The sequence below is a fragment of the Artemia franciscana genome, chromosome 15, assembly GCF_032884065.1.
Source record: "Artemia franciscana chromosome 15, ASM3288406v1, whole genome shotgun sequence".
Classification (NCBI taxonomy): Eukaryota; Metazoa; Arthropoda; class Branchiopoda; order Anostraca; family Artemiidae; genus Artemia; species Artemia franciscana.
The window spans coordinates 36,240,850-36,264,327 of record NC_088877.1 but is presented as its reverse complement, the minus strand read 5'-3'; the positions used below and the strand labels follow the sequence as shown (position 1 = coordinate 36,264,327).

Here is a 23,478-nt window from a genome sequence, read left to right as displayed (position 1 = left end):
GTGACCAAAAAATCGGAGGGCACCGAGACCCCCTCCAACACACATTTTTCTCCAAGGTCACCGGATCAAAATTTTGAGATAGTCATTGTGTTTAACTTAGTCAAAAACCTTAATAACTATGTCTTTGGGGATGACTAAATCCACCACAGTTCCCGGGGGAGGGGCGGCAACTTATAAACTTTGACCATTGTTAACACATAATAGTTGTTAATTATGAAGTGTACAGACGTTTCGGGGGGACTTTTTTGTGTTGGGTTTAGGGTGGGTTGGGGGGGGGGGGGCAAGTTGAGTGGGAGGATCTTTCCATGCCGGAATTTTTCATGAGGGAAGAGAATTTCCATGAAGGGGTCGTAGGATTTTCTAGCATCATTTACAAAAAGACAATGAGAAAATTATTTTTTTTTCAACTGGAAGTAATGATCAACATTAAAACTTAAAACGAACATAAAATATTACTTATATAAGGGGGTTCATCTCTTCCACAATACCTTGCTCTTTACGCAAAAAGTATTTTATATAACTCTAACTAGTTATTCTACGGCCTTTGTTATTCAAGGGTCATTCTGAAAGATTTGGGACAAAATTCAAGCTTTATTGTAAAGAACGAGGTATTGACGAGGGGGCAAACCCCCTCACAATAAAAATATACAATTATATAAGTTCGTTGCATAAGCTAATTCGTAAGGTACGAATGTATATTACTAACAAAAACGTTTATAAAAAAATAAAACAAATCTAGTTGTATTTTTAAGTAACCAAAAATTGGGAGGTAAGTAGGCCTCCTCTCCCACCCCCTTTTTTTTAGCGAAATCGTCCGATCAAAACTATGAGAAAACCATTTAGCTTGTAATTAACATAAAAATTGCTTCTCCAGACTAAACATCCGTATGATATATGGGTAGATTATTGCAAAATATATCGTGCGAAGAGTATGTTCCGGCAGAATATGCTTCAATCTTTTGAGGATGCCAACTCCAAGTGCAACTTTGGTGGAGATAATGTCGCTATGATGCTTCTACGATAGATTAGAATCAATATGGAAGCCGAGGTACCGCAGTGATATAGCTTGTAAAATAGGTTTTTCACCAAATAGAACTTTACTGAATACATCAACAGAATCACCCACTCCACAGAATGTCAGTAAAAAATTTTCTTTACATTCACACACAGCAAACTTAAACTTGTAAACATCTCTAATCTTTTGAGAGTAATATGAGCTTTAGCTATTAAATTATCTGCAGATTTTGCAAATTTTGTTAGAAATAATGTTAGTAATATATGTATCCTTTAGATAAACGTGCATCATGTTCACGTAAACTAAATAAAGTAAAGGGCCCAGCACAGACATTTTGCTGTTTATAATATTAGATATCGTCGTATGAGTTTCTACACCAGGTAAAACTACTTTAACCCATGAAATACAAGGCTATCAAGCATGGACTCTTGATCATAATTATCAAGCTTTTTTTCTATTCGACCAATTCTCTCCTACAAATTTTCAGTTTGAAATCTCAGACTACCTAGTAGAGCCTGCTCAATTTTTGCAAACTATGGATTAAACTCGAGCGTGGTTGAATCATAAACCTGGCTGATTATCAGTTCAGTACCTTCTTTTTTCAGTGAATTTGGATCATTGAACTTTTCAGTAACTGAAAGTAAATGAAAGTAAGGAGCAACATTAAAACTTAAAACGAACAGAAATTACTCCGTATATGATAGGGGCTTTTCCTCCTAACGCCCCGCTCTTTACGCTAAAGTTTGACTCTTTCTATTAACTTTATTTTTAAAACAGTAAGAAACTTTAGCGTAAAGAGTGGGGCGTTGAGGAGGAAAAGCCCCTTTCATATACAGAGTAATTTCTGTTCGTTTTAAGTTTTAATGTTGCTCCTTACTTTCATTTAAAAAAGCTTGTTTTTTTATTTAATTTCTGGACATTTTTGAATTAATGCATGTTTTGATCTTGGCTCTCCGCACATAATAATTAAAGCGAAATTTGCATATGAATTAATTGCAATTAATCGGAATATTTTGAGAAAAAGGAGCGAGGGAGGAGGCCTAGTTGCACTCCAAGTTTTTGATCACTTAAAAAAGCAACTAGAACTTTTAATTTTTTACAAACGTTTTCATTGGCAAAAAATATACGTACTTACGAATGAACTTACGTAACGAACTTCTATATCCGTATGTTTTTATTGCGTATATGAGGGGGTTCAACCCTGGTCGATACCTCGCTCTTTACATTAAAGCTTAGATTTTGTCCCAATTCCTTAAGAATGACCTCTGAATCACAAAGACCGTAGAATAAATAGTTGAAATTACTAAAAATACTTTAGCGTAAAGAGTGAGGTATAACGAGAAGGTAAACCCCTGATATGCATAATAATTTTTGTTCGTTTTAAGTTTTAATGTTGCTCCTTACTTTGAGTAGAAACAAACTTTTCATATTTATTTTTCGAAATTATAAATCGAAAAAGTTGGAGTGATGATAATAAACTGATAAAAATATAAATACACAATAAATCGATAAAACAATATATAAACAAGCAAAACAATGAAACAATTAAGCACAATATAATTGATTAATCGGGTATATGAGAAAACACAAAAAATTGAGTTTGTAAAAGGAACAAAAACCTCTTTCAATTATTTTTTTATGCTACTGGTTTAAGATTCACAATTCTGGTTTAAAATCAAGATAGATTAATCTTATTACTTTTCAGTGGAAAAATAAAGTAGGGTTGGATAATATTAACCACACAAAATAATTATAGAAAGATGAATATAAAAGGACTGTGCATTGCTAAAAAAAAATGTAAACTTTCAGATATAGTCCTCTGGTACACATTGTGTTTTGGGAAAGAGGGTGTTATGGGGTCTGGGGGTAGGCCAAATTTTTGTTTCTGATCTCTTTGAAATTTACAGCTTTAAGTCCTTGGGCCAAATGGAGCGTAATATCCAATAATTATTTTGAGGCACATGCACCCCAAAAACTGCGTCTGAAAAATGGCTGTCAAGCCTTTCTGTGTGATCAGCATGGAATCTTTGTCCATATGTCCATGAGCTGAGTGGACTCAAATGTAGAGTAAAATAATAAAAAAACAATTACTCATTCCCGAAAGAAGTCCCAAGTAAAGGGCCAGAAAAGAGCAAAAAAGTTTTTTTTGAACGGTTTAGAACTTAAAATCGTAAGTCCCATAAGAGACCCTCGCTCATAAAAATAATTGTAGTTTGGGTCTGGGCCCCCAAAATAAGACACCAAAAGGGTTCAACCTTTATCTGTTTGTTTCAAAACTTCCAAGAATCGCTACCTGGGGTACGAGTACTAAATATTCAACTGGGAGGACGAAGGTACTAGGGGGCTCAGATATAGGCTAGAAATAATTTTTTATACTAGCTCAAAATTTATATCCCCAAGTCCTTGGGACAAAACGATGCCAACGTATAAGAAAAAAAATATTGGTTCCCCAAAAAATATTTATTCAAAAAAGCTTGCAAATTACACCTACAAGTTCCTGAGGAGATTTTTTTTTTCCTTTTTTTTTTTTTTTTTTGATTGCTTGAAACTAATTTCGGAAAGTAATTGTGCCAAGAAAGCTTGAATTCATAAAACGAAATGAAAACACTGGTTATACTAATAATTAGGCCAAAAGGGAGACAATGAACTTTTTATTTTTTGAGTAGATTTAATGTTTAAAACCGTAACCACTTGGACCAATCAGATCGTGAAGTATTAAAATTACTTTAGCTTTGCGGTAAAGTGCCTCCTTCGAAAATAGGGTTCTAAAAATAGCCACAATTTTTTTTTCCGATTGAATTGGAACTTTCATGGATCGTTGCAGGGGCTGAGGGGATCAGCCCCTCAGGGGACATTTTTTTTCGAATAGAGGGAAGATATTAAAGGGCCTGGAAACGGATAAAAAATATTATACATGTCAATTAGACCCTGATGTAATAAGGAAGACTACTTTGGGTCATGTTCCCCTTCTTTGAAAAAAGGGTCCGAAAAATAGCCAAAAAGAGTTTTTCTGATTTGCCCAAAATATATTGTCTTTATTTATTTGAAATTTAAAGATATAATTCAAAGGGTCCAAAGGAACCTAAGTGAAGAAAATGTGGTAGGCCAAATGAGTCCAAAAAATTCATAAATAAAATTCATTGAAGCCATAATGTCAGAAAGCAAGCTATATTTTCCTGTGACTCTCCTACAGTTTACCAACCAACACATTTATGTCGTGTGTATGGTCAAATGTGACTCTTGAGGTATGCTTTGGATTAGGCTTTGCGTATATGAAAACTATAACATCCTCCATCGAAGCAAAAATAAAATATCTCCAATGTTCTGTAATTTCAATTTAATAGCGATGCAAAACAAAACTTCTTCCTGAGACCAAGTCATATGTCTTACCTTCTAAAAAATAAAAACAAAAAAAAAAACGGAAAAACAATACAGTAATTACTTGAGATAAAATTCTGTTTAAAGAAAGTAAGCATAGATTATACAGACACATATTTGAACCAACTATTCACTGTATCGATTCGTGGCACCTGAAAATGGGGTTGAAATTTGTCTCGTATTTGATGAGCTTGAAACTTGCAGAGTATTTAGGCCGTGGTGGGTATGCTTCAATGAAGACAAAATATTTTAAATTATTCTCTTTTTTATACAGCCTACTGCACCTGAAGGGCCAAGAAATTTTTGTTTTCCCCAACCACTTTAAACTTACACAGCATGCAGAAAGGGAATCTCCATGAAGACAAATCCTATGGAAAAAAAGATATGTTATATCCGTTATACCCATTATGCACGCGTTTGTTCTATCTCAGATGGGTTTGTAATTTACTAGACACATGCATTGGGCAAAACATGCCTGAATAATAGAAAAAAAAATGAGAAAAATCACTCGAATCAATTTTTGACACTCAAAATGGGCCAAAAAAAGTTTTTCTCCCATTGGTATAAAACTTTCAGGGTAAGTACTGGTCAATAGGGATTTTAATGGGGGTTAAGAAAAGGTTGGTAAAAAAAAATAAGCTATATCAATTCGTACCGCAAAAAATTTGATTATTCTTTCACTTTTTGGCTTGAAAAATTGAGGAAAGAAGCCTAGTTGTGTTCATTTTTAACGATATTTTTCCTTCACTACAAAAAAAAAATTGAATGACCTTAACACGCATTTTTTAATCGAATGATTATTTACAATGCATTAGAGCACAACAGATTTTTTTCATGAAATATTGGATTCAGATACATTTATTTTCAAGGATACATACACGATGGGATTAGAATGGTTTCAGCCCTATAGAAGACTAAGAATTCTATAGATTTTCAATTCATACGAGTAAAAATCACCCTGACGTCCACTCAAATTTTTTAACAGAAATAACAAAGAATTGTTTTACTAAAATTTAGGCTGGATATTCGACTGTTACCAAAATTTAAATTTAAAGCCAACCTTTTATTCCCTGAGCAGAAAAGATGAAAAAATTTACTAATATTTCTATCAATAATGAACAATATAATTATGTCAAACTAGCTGTTGGGGTGGCGCTTCACGCCACCCCAACACCTAGTTGGTGGGGGTGCTTCGCGCCCCCCCACGCGCGTAAATCGTTACGTGCCATATTAGTTACGCGCCATTGTAGTTGTGTCCCTATGTCCCACCTGTGAATATAGATGGATATATATATATATATATATATATATATATATATATATATATATATATATATATATATATATATATATATATATATATATATATATATATATATATATATATATATATATGGGGGCGCTTCGCGCCCCCCCCAAGCCCCCCCGCGCGCGTAAGTCGTTACGCGCCATAATAGTTACGCGCCATTGTAGTTGTGTCCCTATGTCCCACCTGTGAATATAGATAGATATATATATATGGTTTTAACTACGTAAAACTTGCCAATATACAACATTCTTTGCTGTCCCATTGTCTTTGCATATAAATAGATTGTCAGGTTTACCGACTCTTGAACATGCAACATATAATGGTCCATGGGAAAACAATCTGTATTCAGATCTATACCTCATGATTCTAATGATTGCCCTTGAGCTTTGTTGATGGTGATTGCTAATCGACCATTCCCTGTCCCGGTGTCCCGGTCGTCATTTACATCCCCCTGTTTCCCCCGGTGTCCCCGTTGTAGTTGTGTCCCTGTGTCCCGGTCGTCATTTATATTCCCTGTGTCCCGGTCGTCATTTGTATCCCGGTGTCCCGGTCTGTATATACATTCGTTTTTTAGTTTTGTTTTTCTCCTTTATTTTTTTCCTTTTTTTTTCTTTTTTAGCTTATTTAGATTTTTAGATTTTTTAGTTTTTTTATTAGTTTTTAGTTTTTTTTTCTTTTTGGTTTTTTTGTCCCGGTCGTCATTTATATCCCCCTGTTTCCCCCGGTGTCCCCGTTGTAGTTGTGTCCCTGTGTCCCGGTCGTCATTTATATTCCCTGTGTCCCGGTCGTCATTTGTATCCCGGTGTACCGGTCTGTATATACATTCGTTTTTTAGTTTTGTTTTTCTCCTTTATTTTTTTCCTTTTTTTTCTTTTTTAGTTTATTTAGATTTTTAGATTTTTTAGTCTTTTTATTAGTTTTTAGTTTTTTTTTCTTTTTAGTTTTTTTGTAGTTTTTACCTTCTTTTTAGTTTTGTTAATTTTTTTTTTTTACTTATGTCCTGGTCGTCATTTATACTCCCTGTGTCCCGGTGCTTTGTTGATTGCTAATCGAACATTCCTTTTGTCCTGGTCGCTTTCTCTTTGAGTGTCGTCATTTATTTTTTTCTTTTTTAGTTCTTTTAGTTTTTACCTTTTTTAGTTTTTTTTAGTTTTTTAGATGAAAATTTTTTTTAGTTTTTTCCTTTTTTTCTTTTTAGTTTTTTATTGGTTTTTACCTTTATGTTAGCTTATTTTTCAGTTTTTTCCTTTTTTTTTAGTTTTTTTTTATTTTTTATTTTTTTTAGTTTTTTACCTTTTTTTAGTTTTTTTAGGTTTTTTAGTTTTTTTAGTTTTTTAGCTTTTTTACTTTTTTTATTAGTTTTTAGTTTTTTTGTAGTTTTTGCCTTTTTTTAGTTTTTTCAGTTTTTTTTTTAGTTTTTTATTGGTTTTTACCTTTATTTTAGCTTATTTTTCAGTTTTTTCCTTTTTTTTAGTTTTTTTTAGTTTTTAGTTTTTTTAGTTTTTTCCCTTTTTTTAGTTTTTTTAGTTTTTTTAGTTTTTTAGCTTTTTTATTTTTTTTATTAGTTTTTAGTTTTTTTTGTAGTTTTTGCCTTTTTTTTAGTTTTTTTAGTTTTTTAGCTTTTTTATTAGTTTTTAGTTTTTTTTGTAGTTTTTGCCTTTTTTTAGTTTTTTTAGTTTTTTAGCTTTTTTATTTTTTTTATTAGTTTTTAGTTTTTTTTTTGTAGTTTTTGCCTTTTTTTAGTTTTTTCAGTTTTGACGTCACCTGATCCAGTTTTTTCAGGTGACGTCACCTGATCCACGATCCACAGATCCACAGACAACTTATTTTTATATATATAGATAGTTTTTTTTTTTTACTTATGTCCTGGTCGTCATTTATACTCCCTGTGTCCCGGTGCTTTGTTGATTGCTAATCGAACATTCCTTTTGTCCTGGTCGCTTTCTCTTTGAGTGTCGTCATTTATTAGTTTTTTCCTTTTTTTCTTTTTAGTTTTTTATTGGTTTTTACCTTTATTTTAGCTTATTTTTCAGTTTTTTCCTTTTTTTTAGTTTTTTTTATTTTTTATTTTTTTTAGTTTTTTACCTTTTTTTAGTTTTTTTAGTTTTTTTAGTTTTTTAGCTTTTTTACTTTTTTTATTAGTTTTTAGTTTTTTTTTTGTAGTTTTTGCCTTTTTTTAGCTTTTTCAGTTTTTTTTTTAGTTTTTTATTGGTTTTTACCTTTATAGTTTTTTTAGTTTTTTAGCTTTTTTTTTTTTTATTAGTTTTTAGTTTTTTTTGTAGTTTTTGCCGTTTTTTAGTTTTTTCAGTTTTGACGTCACCTGATCCAGTTTTTTCAGGTGACGTCACCTGATCCATCCATCCACAGACAGACAACTTATTTTTATATATATAGATAGATATATATATATATATATATATATATATATATATATATATATATATATATATATATATATATATCTATATATATAAAAATAAGTTGTCTGTCTGTGGATGGATGGGTCAGGTGACGTCACCTGAAAAAACTGGATCAGGTGACGTCAAAACTGAAAAAACTAAAAAAGGCAAAAACTACAAAAAAACTAAAAACTAATAAAAAAAATAAAAAAGCTAAAAAACTAAAAAAACTAAAAAAAGGAAAAAACTACAAAAAAAACTAAAAACTAATAAAAAAGCTAAAAAACTAAAAAACTAAAAAAAGGCAAAAACTACAAAAAAACTAAAAACTAATAAAAAAAATAAAAAAGCTAAAAAACTAAAAAAACTAAAAAAACTAAAAAAAAGATAAAAAACTAAAAAAACTAAAAACTAAAAAAAAAGGAAAAAACTGAAAAATAAGCTAAAATAAAGGTAAAAACCAATAAAAAACTAAAAAAAAACTGAAAAAACTAAAAAAAGGCAAAAACTACAAAAAAAAACTAAAAACTAATAAAAAAAGTAAAAAAGCTAAAAAACTAAAAAAAACTAAAAAAACTAAAAAAAGGTAAAAAACTAAAAAAAATAAAAAATAAAAAAAACTAAAAAAAAGGAAAAAACTGAAAAATAAGCTAAAATAAAGGTAAAAACCAATAAAAAACTAAAAAGAAAAAAAGGAAAAAACTAAAAAAAATTTTCATCTAAAAAACTAAAAAAAACTAAAAAAAGGTAAAAACTAAAAGAACTAAAAAAGAAAAAAATAAATGACGAAACTCAAAGAGAAAGCGACCAGGACAAAAGGAATGTTCGATTAGCAATCAACAAAGCACCGGGACACAGGGAGTATAAATGACGACCAGGGCATAAGTAAAAAAAAAAAAACTATCTATATACATAAAAATAAGTTGTCTGTGGATCTGTGGATCGTGGATCAGTGACGTCACCTGAAAAAACTGGATCAGGTGACGTCAAAACTGAAAAAACTAAAAAAAGGCAAAAACTACAAAAAAAACTAAAAACTAATAAAAAAAAATACACCGGGATACAAATGACGACCGGGACACAGGGAATATAAATGACGACCGGGACACAGGGACACAACTACAACGGGGACACCGGGGGAAACAGGGGGATATAAATGACGACCGGGACAAAAAAACTAAAAAGAAAAAAAAAATAAAAACTAATAAAAAAACTAAAAAATCTAAAAATCTAAATAAGCTAAAAAAGAAAAAAAAGGAAAAAAATAAAGGAGAAAAACAAAACTAAAAAACGAATGTATATACAGACCGGGACACCGGGATACAAATGACGACCGGGACACAGGGAATATAAATGACGACCGGGACACAGGGACACAACTACAACGGGGACACCGGGGGAAACAGGGGGATGTAAATGACGACCGGGACACCGGGACAGGGAATGGTCGATTAGCAATCACCATCAACAAAGCTCAAGGGCAATCATTAGAATCATGAGGTATAGATCTGAATACAGATTGTTTTCCCATGGACCATTATATGTTGCATGTTCAAGAGTCGGTAAACCTGACAATCTATTTATATGCAAAGACAATGGGACAGCAAAGAATGTTGTATAAGTTTTACGTAGTTAAAACCATATATATATATATATATATATATATATATATATATATATATATATATATATATATATATATATATATATATATATATATATATATATCTATAGACAATGGGACAGCAAAGAATGTTGTATAAGTTTTACGTAGTTAAAACCATATATATATATATATATATATATATATATATATATATATATATATATATATATATATATATATATATATATATATCTATATTCACAGGTGGGACATAGGGACACAACTACAATGGCGCGTAACTATTATGGCGCGTAACGACTTACGCGCGCGGGGGGGCTTGGTGGGGGCGCGAAGCGCCCCCACCAACTAGGTGTTGGGGTGGCGCGAAGCGCCACCCCAACAGCTAGTATATATATATATATATATATATATATATATATATATATATATATATATATATATATATATATATATATATATATATATATATATATATATATATATATATATATATATATATATATATATATATATATATATATATATATATATATATATATATATATGTTTTTAACTACGTAAAACTTGCGAATATACAACATTCTTTGCTGTCCCATTGTCTGTGCATATAGATAGATTGTCAGGTTTACCGACTCTTGAACATGCAAAATATAATGGTCCATGGGAAAACAATCCGTATTCAGATCTATACCTCATGATTCTAATGATTGCTCTTGAGCTTTGTTGATGGTGATTGCTAATCGACCATTCCCTGTGTTGCCGTCGTCATTTATATATCCCCCTGTCCCCCCCGGCGTCCCCTTTGTAGTTGTGTCCCTCTGTCCCGGTCGTCATTTATATTCCCTGTGTCCCGGTCGTCATTTGTGTCCCGGTGTCCCAGTCTGTGATTTCTCTTTGAGTGTCCCGGGCGTCATTTATATTCCTTGTGTCCCGGTGTCCCGGTCGTCATTTGTGTCCCGGTGTCCCGGTCTGTATATACATTCGTTTTTGAATTGGTCTTTTTTTTAGTTTTTTACCTTTTTTTAGTTTTTATTTAGTTATACCTCATGATTCTAATGATTGCCCTTGAGCTTTGTTGATGGTGATTGCTAATCGAACATTCCCTGTGTCCCCGTCATCATTTATATATCCCCCTGTGCCCCCCGCCGTCCCCGTTGTAGTTGTGTCCCTGTGTCCCGGTCGTCATTTATATTCCCTGTGTCCCGGTCGTCATTTGTATCCCGGTGTCCCGGTCTGTATATACATTCGTTTTTTTAGTTTTGTTTTTCTCCTTTATTTTTCATTTTTTCCTTTTTTCTTTTTTTTTCTTTTTTAGTTTTTATAGCTTTTTTAGTTTTTTTTATTAGTTTTTGGTTTTTTTTTCTTTTTAGTTTTTTTTTTGTAGTTTTTACCTTTTTTTCTAGTTTTTTTAGTTTTTTTTTACTTATGTCCTGGTCGTCATTTATACTCCCTGTGTCCCGGTCGTCATTTGTGTCCCGGTGCTTTGTTGATGGTGATTGCTAATCAAACATTCCTTGTGTCCCGGTCGCTTTCTCTTTGAGTGTCGTCATTTATATTCCCTATGTGCCGGTGTCCCGGTCGTCATTTGTGTCCCGATGTCCCGGTCTGTAATTTCGTCAGTCGAAAACATGACGTCAGTCGACAGACACACACAAACATAGACAACTTATTTATATATATATAGACTAGCTGTTGGGGTGGCGCTTCGCGCCACCCCAACACCTAGTTGGTGGGGCGCTTCGCGCCCCCCAAGCCCCCCGTGCGAGTAAGTCGTTGCGCGCCATTGTAGTTGTGTCCCTGTGTCCCACCTGTGATATATATATATATATATATATATATATATATATATATATATATATATATATATATATATATATATATATATATATATATATATATCTTCTATATATATATATATATATCTTCTATATATATAAAAATAAGTTGTCTGTCTGTGGATCAGGTGACGTCATGTTTCTGTGTCGGCTGACGTCATGAAGTTAGTTGTCGTCATTTTTGCTATGACGGTGACGTCATTAAAGATATTTAAAACATATAAGTTCACGTAGAAATCTATTAATGTTTAAGTTTAAAATGACTGATGAACTTACAATGGCAAAAGCCGATGCAGATGCTCAAAGAGTCTATGCCAAAAAACTTGCTACTGATAGAGAAAGTCAGAAAAGAAAGCGTGCCGAGGAACTACCAGAGCAACGCGAAAGCAGACTTGCTGCTAAAAGAGAAAGTGAAAAAAGAAGGCGTTCCGAGGAATCACAAGAACAGCAAGAAATCAGGCTTGCTGCTGATAGAGAAAGTAAGAAAAGAAAGCGTGCCGAGGAATCAGAGCAACCTAAAAGTTATGGCCTGGAATTCAGGTACAGCCCAGTCGATGATTATAGCTTGAGTAGATGTGTTCAAATCGGGACAATGTCTAAAATTTGTCCCTATTGCAAGGCCTTGAAATTCAATGGTGAAACAATGGGAATGTGTTGCGCCTCAGGAAAAGTTAAACTTCCTCTATTGGCTGCACCTCCAGAGCCATTGAAGACTTTCCTTACTGGAACTACGTCAGAATCTAAGTGTTTTTTGTCAAAAATCAGAAAATACAGCTCATGTTTCCAAATGACGACGTTTGGAGCCCAAATCGAAAATCCAGATCAATTTATGTCTACTTTAAAAGTAAAAGGGCAAATTTATCATAGAGCAGGGTCCCTTCTGCCATTCTCAGGCGAGAATCATAAATTTTTACAATTGTACTTCATCAGTGATAGAAATTCTGAATTGAATGCACGTTGCGAAATTTTTCCCAAGGTTGAAAGGACAATCGTTTCCCAATTGCAACATCTTTTCCACGAAAATAATAATTTAGTGCGTCTGTTCAAAACAGCTATCGATTTGATGCCTACTGATACGCATAAAATTGTTATTTCCGCTGACAAAACGCTTCCTGGCCAACATGTGCGTAGATACAATGCTCCAACTATCGACGAAGTGGCAATCGTTATGGTCGGTGATCAGTTTTTACCTCGAGATATTATTCTTCATAAGCGAAACGCTCAGTTGTTAAGAATTGCTGAAACTCATCGATACTACGATGCCCTACAATATCCTATCATTTTTTGGGATGGAGCCAGCGGCTATCACTTTAATATTAAATTGATGAATCCAGCCACTAACAAAGAAATGAATAAGAAATGCAGTGCAATGCATTATTATTCCTATAGACTAATGATTCGGCAGGATGAAGAAAATTATATTTTAAAATACCGTGAATTGTTTCACCAATTTGTCGTTGATATGTATGCTAAAATTGAATCAGAACGTTTGCTATATATCCTCCTGAATCAGACCAAGCTCCGCTCTGAACAATACATTCATTCGCGAGATGCAGTTATAAATGACGGTAATACCACAAACGTTGGAAGATTAACAATTTTACCTTCGTCATATGCTGGCAGTCCCCGTCATATGCATGAATATGCTCAAGATGCTATTGCGTATGTTCGTCTCTATGGTCGTCCAGATTTATTTATTACATTTACATGTAATCAATCTTGGGACGAGATACTGCAGCTTTTACTTCAAGGCCAATCGGCGGTTCATAGGCATGACATTACGGCCCGTGTCTTCCGGAAAAAGTTGAAATCACTGATAAACTACATAGTAAAACTTGAAGTGTTTGGGTCAGTGCGATACTGGATGTACTCAGTGGAATGGCAAAAACGAGGTTTGCCACACGCACATATACTAATCTGGCTACATAAAAAAAATTACTTCGAACGAAATTGATGATGTGATTTCCGCTGAAATACCTGATAAAAATGTCGATAAGTGGTTACATGATATTATTGTAAAAAATAAGATACATGGACCTTGCGGTGCACTGAACGAAAATTCACCATGCATGGCCAAAAGAAGGTGCACAAAGCAATAACCCACAATATAGAAGAAGATCTACTGAAGATGGCGGTAAAACAGCAATAATAAAGAAGCGTAACGGTACCACCATCGAAGTAGATAACCAGTGGGTTGTTCCATATTCCCCATTATTATCAAAAACATTTAATGCACACATAAACGTTGAATACTCTAACTCCGTAAAGGCAATCAAATACATATGTAAATACGTCAACAAAGGCAGTGACATGGCAGTTTTTGGCTTGCAGCCCGAAATCAAAGATTTCGACGAAATCGTACAATATCAGGCTGGAAGATACATAAGCAGTAATGAAGCTGTTTGGCGAATTCTTTCATTTCCGATACATGAACGTAGTCCAGCTGTTGTTCACTTAGCGGTACATTTACAGAATGGTCAACGTGTTTATTTCACGGAAACCAACGTGCAACAAAGAGCCCTGAATCCAGCGGATACAACATTAACAGCTTTTTTCGCTTTGCAAAAATGATTCTTTTGCAAAAAAACTGCTGTATACTGAAGTGCCTTCGTATTACACGTGGAATACTAAAAATAAAGTATTTTAACGTCGAAAACAGGGTAAGTCAGTCGACGGTCAACCTACCATCTTCAAAAATACCACGATAGGAAGACTCTACACCGTTCACCCCAATCAACATGAATGTTTTTTTCTACGCCTGCTTTTGGTGAATGTACCCGGTCCGACATCCTTTGAGTATTTGAGAACTGTAAACGGTACTATACATGACACTTACCGTAGTGCATGCCAAGCTCTGAATTTATTGGAGAATGACCAACACTGGGATAACTGCATCAATGACGCGTGCGAAACGTCAACCCCAAGTCAAATTCGTGCATTGTTTGGCATCATTTTAACAACTTGCTCTCCATCAGCTCCTACAGCGTTATGGGAAAAATATAAGTCAAAAATGTCCGAAGATATACTCCATCGAAAACAGTTAGAGACGTCAGATATGACTTTTGATTTTACATCAGAAATTTATAACTACACTTTAGTTATTATAGAAGATTTGTGCGTACGTATGCCAAACAAACCTCTTCAGGATTTGGGAATGCCTTCACCTAACCGTATCGCTGCTGTTTCGACATGTGTAGAATTTGATCGTGAACAAAGTTACAGTACGAGTGATCTATTGTCGTATGTACAAAATAACATTTCCAAGTTAACATCGGAACAAAAAGACATTTATGATACGATAGACTCAATTTCAGGACGTATACAACTACCTGCTGATTTCTGTAATTTAGTGACGTCCAAAAATGAATTGATTGAAAAAGTATTTCCGAATATTCTAAAAAATTATAAAAAGAATAAATGGCTAAGTGAAAGAGCGATTCTCGCACCCAAAAATATAGACGTCCTCGAAATCAACAATATTGTTTTGACCAAGATTCGAGACCAGGCAGTCCTTTACAAGTCAGTCGACACAGTTTTGGAACCAAATGAAGCGGTTAATTATCCATCTGAATTTTTAAATTCCATAGATCTTTCAGGGTTTCCACCACACGTGCTACAACTAAAAATAGGCGTACCAATAATACTTTTAAGAAATATCAACCCAGCAAAGCTTTGCAATGGCACGCGACTTGCCGTAAAAAAACAATGGAAAACCTAATAGAGGCCACAATCTTGACAGGGCCTTTTGAGGGTGAGGCTGTTCTTATTCCTCGCATTCCCATGATTCCAACGGATCTGCCTTTTCAATTTAAAAGATTGCAATTCCCAATTCGATTAGCATTTGCAATCACCATTAACAAAGCTCAAGGTCAATCATTAGAAAAATGTGGTATAGATCTTAATACTGATTGTTTTTCCCATGGACAATTGTACGTTGCATGTTCGAGGGTCGGTAAACCTGGCAATCTATTTATATGTAGCGACAATTTGACAGCGAAGAATGTTGTATATTCGCAAGTTTTACGCAGTTAATTTGTATTGTATCTATCTATCTATCTATCTATATGAAAACGAGTTGTGTGTATGCATGTTTGTTTGTTTGTAAAAAGAGCGTTTGCATATGACGTCATTATTAGTACATAAGGCTTTGTATATGCACAGACAATGGGAAAGCCAAGAATGTTGTATATTCGCAAGTTTTACGTAGTTTGAAACACATATATAAATCTATCTATATTCACAGGTGGGACACAGGGACACAACTACAATGGCACGTAACTAATAATGCGCGTAACGACTTACGCGCACGGGGGGGCTTGGGGGGCGCGAAGCGCCCCACCATGGACAATTGTACGTTGCATGTTCGAGGGTCGGTAAACCTGACAATCTATTTATAAGCAGCGACAATTGGACAGCGAAGAATGTTGTATATTCGCAAGTTTTACGCAGTTAATTTGTATTGTATCTACCTATCTATCTATCTATATAAAAACGAGTTGTGTGTATGCATGTTTGTTTGTTTGTAAAAAGAGCGTTTGCATATGACGTCATTATTAGTATATACGGCTTTGTATATGCACAGACAATGGGAAAGCCAAGAATGTTGTATATTCGCAATTTTTACGTAGTTTGAAACACATATATAAATCTATATTCACAGGTGGGACACAGGGACACAACTACAATGGCGCGTAACTAATATGGCGCGTAACGACTTACGCGTGCGGGGGGGGGGGCTTGGGGGGTGCGAAGCGCCCCACCAACTAGGTGTTGGGGCGCCCCACCCCAACAGCTAGTATATATATATATATACATGCGAATATACAACATACTGACTCTTGAACATGCAACATATAATTGTCCATGGGAAAAACAATCCGTATTCAGATCTATACCTCATTATTCTAATGATGTGTCCCTGTGTCCCGGTCGTGATTTGTGTCCGGGTTTCCCAGTCTGTAATTTCTCTTTGAGGTTCCCGGTCGTCATTTGTGTCCCGGTATGTAATTTCATCAGTTGACAAACATGACGTCAGTCGATAAACAACTTCATGACGCATACAGCTCAATCCTTAAAATGAAGTCAGTCGACAAACATGACGTCAGTCGAAACACAAACATGACGTCGCTCGACAGACACACACACACACAGACAACTTATTTTTATGTATATAGATAGATGTCCCGGTCGTCATTTGTGTCCCGGTGTCCCAGTCTGTGATTTCTCTTTGAGTGTCCCGGGCGTCATTTATATTCCTTGTGTCCCGGTGTCCCGGTCGTCATTTGTGTCCCGGTGTCCCGGTCTGTATATATATTCGTTTTTGAATTGGTCTTTTTTTTTAGTTTTAGTTCTTTACCTTTTTTTATTTTTTTTAGTTATACCTCATGATTCTAATGATTGCCCTTGAGTTTTGTTGATGATGATTGCTAATCGAACATTCCCTGTGTCCCCGTCGTCATTTATATATCCCCCTGTGCCCCCCGGCGTCCCCGTTGTAGCTGTGTCCCTGTGTCCCGGTCGTCATTTATATTCCCTGTGTCCCGGTCGTCATTTGTATCCCGGTGTCCCGGTCTGTATATACATTCGTTTTTTTAGTTTTGTTTTTCTCCTTTATTTTTCATTTTTTTCTTTTTTTATTTTTTTTTTCTTTTTTAGTTTTTTTAGTTTTTTAGCTTTTTTAGTTTTTTATTAGTTTTTAGTTTTTTTTTTCTTTTTAGTTTTTTTGTAGTTTTTACCTTCTTTTAGTTTTTTTACTTATGTCCTGGTCGTCATTTATACTCCCTTTGTCCCGGTCGTCATTTGTGTCCCGGTGCTTTGTTGATGGTGACTGCTAATCGAACACTCCTTGTGTCCCGGTCGCTTTCTCTTTGAGTGTCGTCATTTATATTCCCTATGTGCCGGTGTCCCGGTCGTCATTTGTGTCCCGATGTCCCGGTCTGTAATTTCGTCAGTCGAAAACATGACGTCAGTCGACACACAAACATGACGTCACTAGACAGACACACACACACACAGACAACTCATTTATATATATATAGATAGATAAAGAACATTCAGAAATTAACTTGAAAAAACATTTTCAAAAATAAATTTCCAAAGAAAAGTAAAGAGTCATATTAATACCTAAGAAAGACCAATCTTTACTAATCTATAAAAAACTCCTTTTTTGAAAAACACTTTTTTTTAATCGACTAAGCAAAATATATAGAGTCTCAGCCCAAAGAGGCATAGAGCTTTTTTTTAATACAAAATTTCTGTTACAAGTTTAACTGGTATTTTTTATTGAATTTGTAACCGAAACATATTTATTTCAGTTTTTTTTCTTTTCACAAGTGGAAAATTGTAAACCAATATGGGTATTTAAAAAAAAAGCTTGGGACAACTTACACTTTCGCATAAAATCACAAATTTAATACCAGAAGAGGATCATTGGGTTCTGATTGGGTTCAATTGTTGCTGGGTTCCTCGCTGTGAACGCTCAGAGCAGCCACATTGACAAGTCAAATTCATTTTCAATGCTACTCAATTAAGAAAAAAAGTGAGCAGGGGGAGGTGACAAAATTCACCTCAGGGCTCAGTAATGGGGTTGAAGGTTTCTAGTGAAGGTAGAGAAGATTACAGTAGATCGACAGTAAAGAAATTAGTAATAATGGTAGTGATTTTGATGCTTATAATGCTAAGCTAGTGATAGTTTGATGATAGTCCAAAATCACCAAACTATGAAAAATCTTCAATTTTGTTGATGATAAAGTCGTTGATAAATTGGATTGTAAATATCATGATTATAAGTCTTACCTAAACTAAATCCTTTGTCTTTGAAACCGAGGGCAGACTCCCTAGCTTCTGTAAAAATTTGGCTCGGTTTTACATTTCCGAAAATGAGGCGAGTAATTAAATAAACTGGTAAGCAAAGCGTTGTCCAACTTGTGACCAACCAGGACGTGAAAAAAGGCACTGTATATAATGGACTCTAAAAAAAGGATATGTAATTAAGACTATTTAGTTTATTAAAGCTAGAAACAAAAACAACGGAATGATGTCCCATATGTAAATCCCTGATGGTACCAAATGATTACTAGTACACATATAACGGTGTCCCCTTAAGTAATGGTGTTCCAGCTAGTAATTAACTGGTAATTACTGGTAAACAAAGTGTTGTCCAACTTGTGACCAACCAGGACGTGAAAAAAGGTGCTGTATATAATGGGCTCTGAAAAGGGATATGTAATTAAGACTATTTAGACTATTAAAGCAAGAAACAAAAACAAAGGAATGATGTCCCATATGTAAATCCCTGATGGTACCAAGTGATTGCTAGTACACTTATAATGCTGTCCCCTGAAGGGTCTGGCTTAGTTATACATGTTTCCTCGTGACTTCAGCATCAGCACTGTTGATACTCCTATTGGAGAAAAGACCAAACACTCTTATTACTGAAAACTAGTATTAGTCTGATAGGGCCTGACGTCTGCAGAACTTTGCACACTCCTCCCAACCCGATTCGATTCCTTTACCCCCTCTCTTGAAATATGCATTTTCTCAGCAAGATGTTTTTTGGTAAATAATATCGCACAGTATCAATATTTTTAAGCCATGTTTACCACTGATAGCAAGAGCAAGGGCCGATGATGCAGGCACAGCATGTTGATGCTATCCATTCGGGCTTATCTGATGGTGCAACGAAGTTCGTCGCATAGAAATGTTCCTATGCATGCTACATTAAGCTGTCTTAAAAATAGTGTTCGGGTTCTTCAAGTCAAATATATAATCCTACAGCCATTGGAGACAAAACAAATAAGGGAGGGTGGCTTAATTACATTTATGGGAGAAAAACATTTTGAGATACCCAAACCAGACTTGCAGTAATTTAAAATTCATCAGATTTCTTCCTTTTTAACTATGGATGTTTAGCTGAGTGGATGAAAATAGAAACTTTTCTTTTTGAATTTTTTTTTTTAGATACCCAAACCAAACGTGCCGCAAATTAATGAACCATCATTCCATTGAAAATTTAATGCTCAGAAAACTTTTGAAAGAGATTTTTTTCCCAGAACTTTCCATTTTTCTAAGCAGTTGATTACATTACAAATAGTTTTTTCTTTATTATATTTTCTATTTCTGTGTGAAAATAAGTAAAAACATACTAAAAAGTTTTTTGTATTTGTGTTAAAAGTTTGATCTAGTTTAGAATAAAAACATTTTAACTGGTTTCCGTATTAATTAATTATTAGCATGGGTCTAGCAAACACTGATTAGAAAAAAACTGATCTGGCAAACACCATTCAAGATAAAATTTTATAAATTCTAAATTGATATATCTAAGTGGAAATTTTTGACGAAGGAATTAAACTCCTTTATAATTTTTTTTTCTCTTTTCACAGCAATGTATTGCCAATGAATCTTATTGATGGTTCTTCGGTAAATTCTAAAAACGTTTCGGAACAAGATAAATCTTGATACAAACTAGATTTTAGCTAATCTGATTATGAACGGGCTTCTTATCTGTGAGTAGCACTGTGAAGAGTTGCCCTAAATTCGTGAAATTCAAATATCCCTCGTCTTTAGGACTTAGGTCGCATGCTACTACGAATAAAAGACCTAAGGCCATATTGAAATAGAAAAAAACTAGAGAAGAAAAACAGGCTTACGGCGAGTAGGAAGAAAAGATGAAGTTGAACAATCACACAAACGTTTCAGCTGTAAACAAACCGTTTTCTCGATGTTCCCCTTATTCCTTCTGATCACAGACCTGATGCTTTCTAGATTTACTTCTTTGGCTTGCATTATTACAGCGCAGTAGACATGTACTGGTTTTCGCATTTTACATTTAGAAAATTAGTAACTTTCTAAAGCAGTGGAAGCTAATAAAATTCATAAAATTTAAAGTACTTCTCTGTTTGGAATCTTCCTAGACAATGAACTGTGGTTTCTTTGAAAAAATTAACAACTGAAGTTATTATCCGTATAAAAAATGACTAAATGATAAACTATTCAGAATTATCTATAGAGGTTGCAGTGGACAACAAGAATATTGTAAATATGAAAAGATAGAAAAAAAAATAGTCAATTGAATGTATTAAAAGTTTGTGAATTATTTGCTGAAACAATTGACAATTCTCATTACTTGAGCACATACTATTATTTAACCAAATGGAGCTATCCACTCTTCTTTTGTTTTCATTCCTCACTTCCATATCAGGCCCTGCATTTACTAGTGACATGGAAAATACTGCTTCTCTGATGCTCTATTATTTCTTGTTGAATCCAGTGTCCGTGTTCACGCCTACCTTGTAAGTGACTAATCTCAGTACAGGGAATATTGCCCCAGATGGCAAGTAGAGAGAAAAGAGGACTAGTACCTCCTCGCAAAACATGCTGGGAAAGCAAAATTAGGTACTCTAAAGAGAGTATAGAAGAACAAATGATTGTGATCACAAACCACCTCAATGTATTAAAAGGAAAGTCTGATCTTCGGTTCGCACGTATTGAAAAGACAAGGAACTGAGAATTAGCGACGAAGTTTCGAACTATCTCTTTGATAGATAGATAGCTGAGAGATAGCTCGAGCTATCTCTTTGCAGTATCACTCAGGCAGTCTAAGTGACGTAATCATTGAAGGCATTAAGAAAGATAGCCTTTCTCCGGATTTAAGTAAAATGGTTAAAACAAAGTTCGCTGAAACGGAAAGCCAGCTCAAAAGTCTTCAGCAGCTAGAGTGCTTAACGCAAACTCTCCGAGTTTAAGAGGTTCAGAATACTATGCTAATTCTAGAGGACAAAATAATTTTTTAGAACGACACTATCGAACAGAGTTCTTTAAATAATCAGATTATGATGTTTTGACATGACGAGGATGTTTCGATCCAGTAATATACAGAAAACAAATTTCTTGAGTTTTGTAGCTCGAAATTCCCGGGTTATTGCCCTAGTAACTGATGGAATTACCTCAGCTTGCAGGATTGATCGAAAAACCGCACAATCATCCAATCGTCATTACTTTCTCCAACCTGAAGCTTCGATCAACAATTTTGAAAAACAGAAAGAATTTGAAGGGCAAGCGAATTTCAGTGAATCAATACCTGAGTAAGAACAGACTCAATCTTCTTTCCTATGCTAAGACTAAGCTGGGCCTAAGAAATGCTTGGACAGTAGATGGCAACAGTACATGATTCTGTTCTTTCCGGCGTACGCTATAATTTTTCTTCCTTGACAACTAGTAAATAGTGCATACCATTTTCCGCATATTCATTGACTTGTAAAATTTCTCCTATTGGTTTTTTCAGCACTTGGCAGTGTAGGTTGATTACTCACATTCATTACACTTTGACTCAGCATTTTGACTCTTCACTTTACAGTCAATACTTGTGTCTTTGCTTCTTCGGATGACTGATGCGTCGAAAGCTTTTTCTTTTCTTAAGAATGAATATCTACTGCTTAACCTAATCTTCACGGATCCTAAAGATGGAGCTGCCTTTTCTGATCCTCTCTTAGAGGCTGTTAATAACTTACGGTGGTCTAACCTACCTCCTGCCAAGTATTTTGGCAAGTTACTTTAATCTCTTTACTCCTCTACATCTTTTCAAAATCTCCACTGTCATCTCCACTTTCAAAACGTAAAGGGCCTTTGCAATTGAATGGAACTAATAATGGATGAAATGGGTGTGCCTAACGTACCATTTGGTTTCGTCAGCTTCACTGAAACATGACTGTCTGATTCCAATGATTACCATCAATTTGATCTCCCTAAATTCGACGCAATACACGTTCCTCACCAAGTAACTAAGTGCTCTGGCGGTATCACACTACCACTACTACTGATTACTACTAACAACTCACCACAGCACCAAGCCGTCTGAGGCCAACACAGCTATGCACACTCTTTCTCTATCCCAATCTATTCACAGCCTCTGTCTCTACAGCCTCCCAAGAAGTTCCCATTCCTTTAAATCTTTCTTTATGACATCCCCCGCCCCAAACGAGGACAAAATAATTTCCGTTTAGCCATAGACGGTTGGCAAATAAGGACAATATTTGGCAATCTGTCATCCTTCATCCACAGAACGTGCCCTAGCCATCTCAACCTTTCTTTCACTATAGCCCTAGAAAGCGGAATTGAACCACATTTTTCGTAAAGCCTACTGTTTGAAATACCGTCAGTCAGTCAGGTACCCAGAACAATCCGTAGGCTATTTCTCTGAATATCTAGTAGATTTTCATTCGCTTTTCGGACCACCCATACTTGAGAACCATATTTTACCGCTGTCATCACTAAACCTTCCAATATTCTAATCTTGGTTTGCAGACTTATATTCCTATTCTTCCAAACTTTCTTTTAACTGTGAAAAAAACACCCCAAGTTTTGTCTATTTTACTTTTAACATCTTCACTGGTCCCATCGTCTTTACTAATAATTCTAACAAGGTAAGTGAATCTGCCAACCTCATCAATCTTTTTGTTACTCAACATCGCCTTTTCATCTTCACTTATTCCTAGCCTTAGAGATCTAGTCATCTTAACATTAATTTTCAAACCTATTGTAGCACCCTGAACTCGCAACCCCTCTAAAAGTTCATTGATTTTGCTCAAACCTTCATCTAGGATGCTTAAATCACCAGCATAATCCAGGAGAGGTTTTCCTCCCTATTTGATTCCATGGTCTCCCATTCCCTTGCCTGCGCTCCTTAAGAAAAAGTCCATAAAAATCATCCATACAAAGGGGGATAGAACACAACCCTGCTTAAATGATTTACTGCAATTTAAATCATACTCCGAATTTAATGCAAAACCAGCTGCTAACCCCATTTCCTACCGCAGCAGTTTTATTTTCGTACGCAGCACTAATCACTTTAATATATTTGTCTGGTATACCAGACAAGGATAAAACCTTTGCCAAAGCTCTTCTATCAACATAATCAA

General features: G+C 34.7%; 1 protein-coding gene across 5 annotated transcripts in view; it reads right to left on the bottom strand.

Annotated features, from left to right (window-relative positions):
- Positions 1–23,478, bottom strand: part of LOC136036418 (solute carrier family 35 member F3-like) — a 183,027-nt gene that overhangs the window by 59,714 nt on the left and 99,835 nt on the right. For all 5 annotated transcript variants that reach the window (XM_065718638.1, XM_065718637.1, XM_065718639.1 and 2 more), the window contains exon 6: positions 18,359–18,533. In XM_065718638.1, the coding sequence (XP_065574710.1) occupies positions 18,359–18,533 (175 nt within the window). The remainder of the gene's footprint in view (positions 1–18,358; positions 18,534–23,478) is intronic.